The 10177-nt window shown below is 66.2% G+C and overlaps 2 protein-coding genes across 2 annotated transcripts in view; both read left to right on the forward strand.

The window, feature by feature from the left end:
- LOC107050420 (arf-GAP with Rho-GAP domain, ANK repeat and PH domain-containing protein 1-like) overlaps window positions 1-8867 on the forward strand; it is a 102310-nt gene extending 93443 nt beyond the window's left edge. The window contains exons 15-17 of the mRNA XM_046904194.1: window positions 1980-2082; window positions 8431-8626; window positions 8784-8867. Coding sequence (XP_046760150.1) covers window positions 1980-2082; window positions 8431-8626; window positions 8784-8833 — 349 coding nt within the window. The 3' untranslated portion in view covers window positions 8834-8867. The remainder of the gene's footprint in view (window positions 1-1979; window positions 2083-8430; window positions 8627-8783) is intronic.
- Window positions 8868-9865: 998 nt separating this feature from the next.
- PDE2A (phosphodiesterase 2A) overlaps window positions 9866-10177 on the forward strand; it is a 37902-nt gene continuing 37590 nt past the window's right edge. Inside the window, 1 exon segment of the mRNA XM_040653228.1 lies at window positions 9866-9909. Coding sequence (XP_040509162.1) covers window positions 9866-9909 — 44 coding nt within the window.

Raw genomic sequence — 10177 nt, forward strand, 5'->3', positions numbered from 1 at the left:
ACCCCAAAGCTGACCCCAAAGAGGGAGGACCCAACGGACACCGGGGGGAAATTATGGGGTCTGATGGGGTATCCCCATTTGGGATTGGACCCATAGGATCCCCATATGGGACCCCAAAGTGGGAGGACCCAACAGACACCGATGTACAACTATGGGATCTGATGGGATATCTCCATTTGGGATAGGACCCATAGGATCCCCATACCTGAGATCCCATTGGCGTTGGGTGATGGGACATCCCCAATGGGAATGGACCCATAGGATCCCCATATGGGACCCCAAAGTGGGAGGATGCAACCGACACGGATGTACAACTATGGGATCTGATGGGATATCCCCATTTGGGATTGGTCCCATAGGATCCCCATATGTGAGATCCCATTGGGGTGGGCTGATGGGATATCTCCATTTGGGATTGGACCCATAGGATCCCCATATGGGACCCCAAAGTGGGAGAACCCAACCGACACCACTGTAAAACAATGGGATCTGATGGGATATCCCCATTTGGGAATGGACCCATAGGGTCCCCATATGTGACCCCAAAGTGGGAGGACCCAACCGACACCGGGGGGAAATTATGGGATCTGATGGGATATCCCCTATTGGAAGGAACCCATAGGATTGGGGTTGGATGATGGGACATCCCCAATGGGAATGGACCCATCGGTTCCCCATATCTATGATCCCATTGGGGTCGGATGATAGGACATCTCCAATGGGAATGGACCCATAGGATCCCCATATGTGACCCCAAAGTGGGAGGACCCAACCGACACCGATGTACAACTATGGGATCTGATGGGATATCCCCTATTGGAAGGGACCCATAGGATCGGGGTCGGATGATGGGACATCCCCAATGGGAACGGACCCATAGGATCCCCATATGTGACCCCAAAGTGGGAGGACCCAACCGACACTGCTATAAAACTATGGGATCTGATGGGATATCCCCTATTGGAAGGGACCCATAGGATCCCCATATCTGAGATCCCTTTAGGGTGGGCTGATGGGATATCCCCTATTGTAATGGACCCATAGGATCCCCATATGTGAGATCCCATTGGCGTTGGGTGATGGGACATCCCCAAAGGGAATTGCCCCATAGGATCCCCATATGTGACCCCAAAGTGGGAGGACCCATCCAACACCGATGTACAACTATGGGATCTGATGGGACATCCCCAATGGGAATGGACCCATAGGATCCCCATATCTGACATCCCTTTAGGGTGGGCTGATGGGACATCCCCAAAGGGAATGGACCCATAGGATCCCCATATGGGACCCCAAAGTGGGAGGACCCAATCGACACCGATGTACAACTATGGGATCTGATGGGATATCCCCATTTGGGATTGGACCCATAGGATCCCCATATCCGACATCCTTTTAGGGTGCGCTGATGGGACATCCCCAATAGGAATCGCCCCCATAGGATCCCCATATCTGACCCCAAAGTTGGAGGACCCAACCGACACCGCTGTAAAACAATGGGATCTGATGGGATATCCCCATTTGGGAATGGACCCATAGGGTCCCCATATCTGACCCCAAAGTGGGAGGACCCAATGGGCACCGATGTGAAATTATGGGATCTGATGGGATATCTCCATTTGGGATTGGACCCATAGGATCCCCGTATCCGACATCCCTTTAGGGTGGGATGCTGGGATATCCCCTATTGTAATGGACCCATAGGATCCCCATATCTGACCTCCCATCAGGATGGGATATTATGGGACATCCCCATTTGGGATGGGACCCATAGGATCCCCATATGGGACCCCAAAGTGGGAGGACCCATCCAACACCGGTGTGAAACTATGGGATCTGATGGGATATCCCCTATTGGAAGGAACCCATAGGATCCCCGTATCCGACATCCCATTGGGGTTGGGTGATGGGACATCCCCTATTGTAATGGACCCATAGGATCCCCACATGTGCCCCCCCCCGCCCCACTGTCCCCCCAGCCTGGAATGCACCTTTGAGGTATACACGGACTCGGAGCGGCTGTACCTCTTCGGCTCCGACAGCCCCGAAAGCGCCCGCGAATGGCTGCGCTCCATCGCTCAGGTATGGGGGGGCACACCGGGGGGGGGGGGGGGACCCCCATTGGGGGGGGTTGGGGGGTGGGGAACTCCCATTATGGGGGGTTGGGGGGTGGGGAACCCCCATTATGGAGGGTTTGGGGGGAGGTTCGGGGGGGGGGACACCCATTGGGGGGCTCGGGGGGGGGGGGACTCCATTGGGAGGGTTCGGGGGGGGGGGGGACCCCCGTTGGGGGGGGTTGGGGGATGGGGAACCCCCATTATGGGGGGTTTGGGGGGGTTCAGGGGGGAGGGGACCCCCTTTTGGGGGGTACGGGGGGGGGGCTCGGGGGGGGGACCCCCATTGGGGAGGGTTTGCAGGGGGTGGGACCCCCATTGGGTGGGTTTGGGGGGGTTCGGGGGGGTGGGGACCCCCATTGGGTGGAATTTGGGGGTTGGGACCCCCATTGGGGGGTGGTTGGGGAGGCGGACCACCATTGGGGGGGTTGGGGGTGGGGAACCCCCATTATGGGGGGTTTGGGGGGGGGGGGACCCCCTTTAGGAGGGTTCGGGGGGGGGGACCCCCATTGGGGGGGTTGGGGGGGGTGGGGACCCCCATTAGGGGGGGTTTGGGGGGGTTCGGGGGGGAGGGGACCCCCATTATGGGGGGTTTGGGGGGGGGGGACCCCCTTCAGGAGGGTTCGGGGGGGGGGACCCCCATTGGGGGGGGGTTGGGGGGTGGGGAACCCCCATTATGGGGGGTTTGGGGGGAGGTTCGGGGGGGAGGGGACCCCCATTGGCGGGGTTTGGGGGGGGTTCGGGGGGCGTGGGAACCCCATTGGGGGGGCGTTGGGGAGGGGGACCACCATTAGGGGGCGTTGGGGGGTGGGGAACCCCCATTATGGGGGGTTTGGGGGGGGGGGACCCCCTTTTGGAGGGTTCGGGGGGGGGACCCCCATTGGGGGGGTTGGGGGGCGTGGGGACCCCCATTAGGGGGGGGTTTGGGGGGGTTCGGGGGGGAGGGGATCCCCATTGGGGGGAATTTGGGGGTTGGGACCCCCATTGGGGGGTGGTTGGGGAGGGGGACCACCATTAGGGGGCGTTGGGGGGTGGGGAGTCCCCATTATGGGGGGTTTGGGGGGGGGGGGACCCCCTTTTGGAGGGTTCGGGGGGGGGGACCCCCATTGGGGGGGTTTGGGGGGGGTTCGGGGGGCGTGGGAACCCCATTGGGGGGGCGTTGGGGAGGGGGACCACCATTAGGGGGCGTTGGGGGGTGGGGAACCCCCATTATGGGGGGTTTGGGGGGGGGGGACCCCCTTTTGGAGGGTTCGGGGGGGGGGGACCCCCATTGGGGGGGTTGGGGGGCGTGGGGACCCCCATTAGGGGGGGGTTTGGGGGGGTTCGGGGGGGAGGGGATCCCCATTGGGGGGAATTTGGGGGTTGGGACCCCCATTGGGGGGTGGTTGGGGAGGGGGACCACCATTAGGGGGCGTTGGGGGGTGGGGAGTCCCCATTATGGGGGGTTTGGGGGGGGGGGACCCCCTTTTGGAGGGTTCGGGGGGGGGGGACCCCCATTGGGGGGGTTTGGGGGGGGTTCGGGGGGCGTGGGAACCCCATTGGGGGGGCGTTGGGGAGGGGGACCACCATTAGGGGGCGTTGGGGGGTGGGGAACCCCCATTATGGGGGGTTTGGGGGGGGGGGACCCCCTTTTGGAGGGTTCGGGGGGGGGGACCCCCATTGGGGGGGTTGGGGGGCGTGGGGACCCTCATTAGGGGGGGGTTTGGGGGGGTTCGGGGGGGAGGGGATCCCCATTGGGGGGAATTTGGGGGTTGGGACCCCCATTGGGGGGTGGTTGGGGAGGGGGACCACCATTAGGGGGCGTTGGGGGGTGGGGAGTCCCCATTATGGGGGGTTTGGGGGGGGGGGACCCCCTTTTGGAGGGTTCGGGGGGGGGGACCCCCATTGGGGGGGGGTTGTGGGGTGGGGAACCCCCATTATGGGGGGTTTGGGGGGGGGGACCCCCTTTAGGAGGGTTCGGGGGGTGGGACCCCCATTGGGGGGGGGTTGGGGGGGGTGGGGATCCCCATTAGGGGGGGTTTGGGGGGAGGTTCGGGGGGGGGGGACCCCCTTTGGGGGGGTCCGGGGGGGTACGGGAAGGTGCGACCCCCATTAGGAGGGTTCGGGGGGGGGGACCCCCTTTGGGGGGGGGGTTGGGGGGTGGGGAACCCCCATTAGGGGGGGGTTTGGGGGGGGGGGACCCCCTTTAGGGGGGTTCGGGGGGGGGGACCCCCATTGGGGGGGTTGGGGGGTGGGGAACCCCCATTATGGGGGGTTTGGGGGGGTTCAGGGGGGAGGGGATCCCCATTGGGGGGAATTTGGGGGTTGGGACCCCCATTGGGGGGTGGTTGGGGAGGGGGACCACCATTAGGGGGCGTTGGGGGGTGGGGAACCCCCATTATGGGGGGTTTGGGGGGGGGGGGACCCCCTTTTGGAGGGTTCGGGGGGGGGGGACCCCCATTGGGGGGGTTGGGGGGCGTGGGGACCCCCATTAGGGGGGGGTTTGGGGGGGTTCGGGGGGGAGGGGATCCCCATTGGGGGGAATTTGGGGGTTGGGACCCCCATTGGGGGGTGGTTGGGGAGGGGGACCACCATTAGGGGGCGTTGGGGGGTGGGGAGTCCCCATTATGGGGGGTTTGGGGGGGGGGGACCCCCTTTTGGAGGGTTCGGGGGGGGGGGACCCCCATTGGGGGGGTTGGGGGGGGTGGGGACCCCCATTAGGGGGGGTTTGGGGGGGTTCGGGGGGGAGGGGACCCCCATTATGGGGGGTTTGGGGGGAGGTTCGGGGGGGGGGACCCCCTTTGGGGGGGCCCGGGGGGGTACGGGGGGGTGCGACCCCCATTAGGAGGGTTCGGGGGGGGGGGGACCCCCATTGGGGGGGGTTGGGGGATGGGGAACCCCCATTATGGGGGGTTTGGGGGGAGGTTCGGGGGGGGGGGACCCCCTTTGGGGGGGGAACGGGGGGGTGCGACCCCCATTAGGAGGGTTCGGGGGGGGGGACCCCCATTGGGGGGGGGTTGGGGGGTGGGGAACCCCCATTATGGGGGGTTTGGGGGGGGGGGGACCCCCTTTAGGAGGGTTCGGGGGGGGGGAACCCCCATTGGGGGGGGGGTTGGGGGGTGGGGAACCCCCATTATGGGGGGTTTGGGGGGGTTCGGGGGGGAGGGGGACCCCCTTTGGGGGGGTACGGGGGGGTACGGGGGGGTGCAACCCCCATTAGGGGGGTTTGGGGGGAGTGGGACTCCCATTAGGGGGGGTTTGGGGGGGTTCGGGGGGGAGGGGATCCCCATTGGGGTGAATTTGGGGGTTGGGACCCCCATTGGGGGGTGGTTGGGGAGGCGGACCACCATTGGGGGGGTTGGGGGTGGGGAACCCCCATTATGGGGGGTTTGGGGGGAGGTTCGGGGGGGGGGGACCCCCTTTGGGGGGGGAACGGGGGGGTGCGACCCCCATTAGGAGGGTTCGGGGGGGGGGACCCCCATTGGGGGGGGGTTGGGGGGTGGGGAACCCCCATTATGGGGGGTTTGGGGGGGGGGACCCCCTTTAGGAGGGTTCGGGGGGGGGGGAACCCCCATTGGGGGGGGGGTTGGGGGGTGGGGAACCCCCATTATGGGGGGTTTGGGGGGGTTCGGGGGGGAGGGGACCCCCTTTGGGGGGGTACGGGGGGGTACGGGGGGGTGCAACCCCCATTAGGGGGGTTTGGGGGGAGTGGGACTCCCATTAGGGGGGGTTTGGGGGGGTTCGGGGGGGAGGGGATCCCCATTGGGGTGAATTTGGGGGTTGGGACCCCCATTGGGGGGTGGTTGGGGAGGCGGACCACCATTGGGGGGGTTGGGGGTGGGGAACCCCCATTATGGGGGGTTTGGGGGGGGGGGGGACCCCCTTTAGGAGGGTTCGGGGGGGGGGACCCCCACTGGGGGGGTTGGGGGGGGTGGGGACCCCCATTAGGGGGGGTTTTGGGGGGGTTCGGGGGGGAGGGGACCCCCATTATGGGGGGTTTGGGGGGAGGTTCGGGGGGGGGGGACCCCCTTTGGGGGGGTACGGGGGGGTACGGGGGGGTGCGACCCCCATTAGGAGGGTTCGGGGGGGGGGACCCCCATTGGGGGGGGGTTGGGGGGTGGGGAACCCCCATTATGGGGGGTTTGGGGGGGGGGACCCCCTTTAGGAGGGTTCGGGGGGGGGGACCCCCATTGGGGGGGGTTGGGGGGTGGGGAACCCCCATTATGGGGGGTTTGGGGGGGGGGGACCCCCTTTAGGAGGGTTCGGGGGGGGGGACCCCCATTGGGGGGGTTGGGGGGGGTGGGGACCCCCATTAGGGGGGGTTTGGGGGGGTTCGGGGGGGAGGGGACCCCCATTATGGGGGGTTTGGGGGGGGGGGACCCCCTTTAGGAGGGTTCGGGGGGGGGGGACCCCCATTGGGGGGGGGTTTGGGGGGTGGGGAACCCCCATTATGGGGGGTTTGGGGGGGTTCGGGGGGGAGGGGACCCCCATTGGCGGGGTTTGGGGGGGGTTCGGGGGGCGTGGGAACCCCATTGGGGGGGCGTTGGGGAGGGGGACCACCATTAGGGGGCGTTGGGGGGTGGGGACCCCCATTGGGGGGTTTGAGGGGGGTGGGACCTTCATTGGGGGGGTTCGGGGGGGGGGACTCCCATTGGGGGGTTTGAGGGGGGTGGGGACCCCCATTGGGGGGGGGTTCAGGGGGGGTTCGGGGGGGGACCCCCTTTAGGAGGGTTTGGGGGGGTTCGGGGGGCCGGAGACCTCCATTGGGGGGGGGTTGGAGGGGGTGGGATCCCCATTGGGGGGGTTCGGGGGGGGGGACCCCCATTAGGGAGGGTTGGGAGAGGGGACCCCCATTGGGGGGGGTTCCCGTGGGGGGATCCCCATTGAGGGGGCTTGGAGGGGGGGGAACCCCATTGGGGGGGGTTCGGGGGGTGTGGGACCCCCATTAGGGGGGTTCGGGGGAGGGGGGGACCCTTATTGGAGGGGTTCGGCGGGGGTGACCCCCATTGGGGGGGGTGGGACCCCCATTGGGGGGGGGCTGGGGGGGGTTCCCCCATTAGGGGGGCTCGGGGGGTGGCGACCCCCATTGGGGGGGGTTTGGGGCGGGGGGGACGCCCATTGGGGGGGGGTGGGATCCCCATTGGGGGGGTTCGGGGGGGGGGACCCCCATTGGGGGGGGTTTGAGGGGGTGGACCCCCATTGGGGGAGGGTTGGGGAGGGGGACCACCATTAGGGGGGTTTGGGGGGGGTTCGGGGGAGGGGGGGGACCCTTATTGGGGGGGTTCGGCGGGGTGACCCCCATTGGGGGGGGTGGGACCCCCATTGGGGGGGTTCGGGGGGGGGGACCCCCATTGGGGGGGGTTTGAGGGGGTGGACCCCCATTGGGGGGGGTTGGGGGGGGTGGGACCCCCATTAGGGGGTTTTGCAGGGGGGAGGACCCCCATTGGGGGGGCTCGGGGGGGGGGACCCCCATTAGGGAGGGTTGGGAGAGGGGACCCCCATTGGGGGGGGTTCCCGTGGGGGGATCCCCATTGAGGGGGCTTGGAGGGGGGGGAACCCCATTGGGGGGGGTTCGGGGGGTGTGGGACCCCCATTAGGGGGGTTCGGGGGAGGGGGGGACCCTTATTGGAGGGGTTCGGCGGGGTGACCCCCAATGGGGGGGGTGGGACCCCCATTGGGGGGGGGTGGGATCCCCATGGGGGGGATTTGGGGGAGGACCCCCATTGGGGGGGGTTTGAGGGGGTGGTGGGACCCGCATTGGGGGGGTTCGGGGGGGGGGGACCCCCACTGGGGGGGGTTGGGGGGGGGTGGCGATCCCCATTAGGGGGGGTTTGGGGGGTTCGGGGGGGGGACCCCCATTGGGGGGGTTGGGGGAGGGGACCCCCATTAGGGGGGGTTTGGGGGGGGTTCGGGGGGGTGGGGACCTCTATTGGGGGGGTTTGGAGGGGGGGGGACCCCCATTAGGGGGGTATTGGGGGGTGGCGACCCCCATTGGGGGAGTCTGGGGGGGGTGGGACCCCCATTAGGGGGTTTTGCAGGGGGGAGGACCCCCATTGGGGGGGGTTTGGGGCTGGGGGGGGACCCCCAGTGGGGGGGCTCGGAGGGGGGGGACCCCCATTGGGGGGGGTTTGAGGGGGTGGACCCCCATTGGGGGGGGTTGGGGGGGGTGGGACCCCCATTAGGGGGTTTTGCAGGGGGGAGGACCCCCATTGGGGGGGCTCGGAGGGGGGGGACCCCCATTGGGGGGGGTTTGAGGGGGTGGACCCCCATTGGGGGGGTTCGGGGGGGTCCCACCGACCCCCATTATGCCCCCCCCCCCCCCCCCCCCCTTCCAAAGTCCTTCGTCCCGCCGTGCGCCGAGGAGCTGCTGGAGCGCCACTTCGATCGCCTCGGGAGGCTGATGTATAAAGGGGGGCTGAGCCTGGAGACCCCCCAGGAGGGTTGGTTTGCTTTGGTGGGTTCCGTGCTGTACGTCTGCTCCGGGGATGGGGAGAGGCACGAAGCCGTGCAGCTCAGGAAGCTTCAGGAGCTGTGTAAGTCACGGGGGGGGGGGGGTGGAAAGGGGGGGGGGGCAAAGAGGTTGGGGTCCCCCGCGTGGCTCTGCGTCCCCTTCGTCCCCTTCTTTGGGGGTCCCGAGGGGTTCCCCCCTCTCGTCATTGTCTCAGTCGCCAACCCAATGTTTTCTTGCAGCCATCCAAGGGGACAATGAGGTGTTGGTGTTGGTGGAGAGGAGGAGGTAAAGGTGGAGCTGGGAAAGGGGGGGGGAGAATGTGGGGGGTGTGTGATGGTCGTGGGGGGGACATGGGGGGGCCATGGGGGGACCCTTGGAGGAGTTCTGGAGGACTGCGGGAAGGATTGGAGGACCTTGAGAAGGATTGGAGGACCATGGGGGAAGGATTGGAGGACCAGGGGGGAAGGATTGGAGGACTATGGGGGAAGGGTTGGAGGACCTTGAGGGAAGGACTGGAGGACCATGAGAAGGATTGGAGGACCATGAGGGATGAATTGGAGGACCATGAGGGATGGATTGGAGGACTATGGGGGAGGGATTGGAGGACCATGAGAAGGATTGGAGGACTTTGAGAAGGGTTGGAGGACTATGGGGAAGGCTTGGAGGACCATGAGGGATAGACTGGAGGACCATGAGGGATGGATTGGAGGACCATGAGAGGATTGGAGGACCATGAGGGATGGATTGGAGGACCATGAGGGATGAATTGGAGGACCATGAGGGAAGGACTGGAGGACCATGAGGGATGAATTGGAGGACCATGAGGGATGGATTGGAGGACTATGGGGGAGGGATTGGAGGACCATGAGAAGGATTGGAGGACCATGAGGGCAGGGTTGGAGGACCATGAGAAGGATTGGAGGACCTTGAGAAGGGTTGGAGGACTATGGGGAAGGGTTGGAGGACCCTGAGAAGGATTGGAGGACCATGAGGGCAGGGTTGGAGGACCATGAGAAGGATTGGAGGACCATGAGGGAAGGACTGGAGGACCATGAGAAGGATTGGAGGACTGTGGCGGAAGGATTGGAGGACCGTGAGAAGGATTGGAGGACCATGAGAAGGATTGGAGGACCATGAGGGCAGGGTTGGAGGACCATGAGAAGGATTGGAGGACCATGAGTGAAGGACTGGAGGACCATGAGAAGGATTGGAGGACCATGAGAAGGATTGGAGGACCCTGGGGGAGGGATTGGAGGACCATGAGAAGGATTGGAGGACCTTGAGAAGGGTTGGAGGACTCTGGGGGAAGGGTTGGAGGACCATGGGGGAAGGATTGGAGGACCATGAGGGATGGATTGGAGGACCGTGGGGAAGGCTTGGAGGACCATGAGAAGGGTTGGAGGACCTTGAGAAGGGTTGGAGGACTCTGGGGGAAGGGTTGGAGGACCATGGGGGAAGGATTGGAGGACCATGAGGGATGGATTGGAGGACCGTGGGGAAGGCTTGGAGGACCATGAGAAGGGTTGGAGGACCTTGAGAAGGGTTGGAGGACTCTGGGGGAAGGATTGGAGGACCTTGAGAGAAGGATTGGAGGACTATGGGGGAAGGGTTGGAGGACCATGAGAAGGATTGG

Source organism: Gallus gallus, chromosome 1 (assembly GCF_016699485.2).
Source record: "Gallus gallus isolate bGalGal1 chromosome 1, bGalGal1.mat.broiler.GRCg7b, whole genome shotgun sequence".
Taxonomy (NCBI): Eukaryota; Metazoa; Chordata; class Aves; order Galliformes; family Phasianidae; genus Gallus; species Gallus gallus.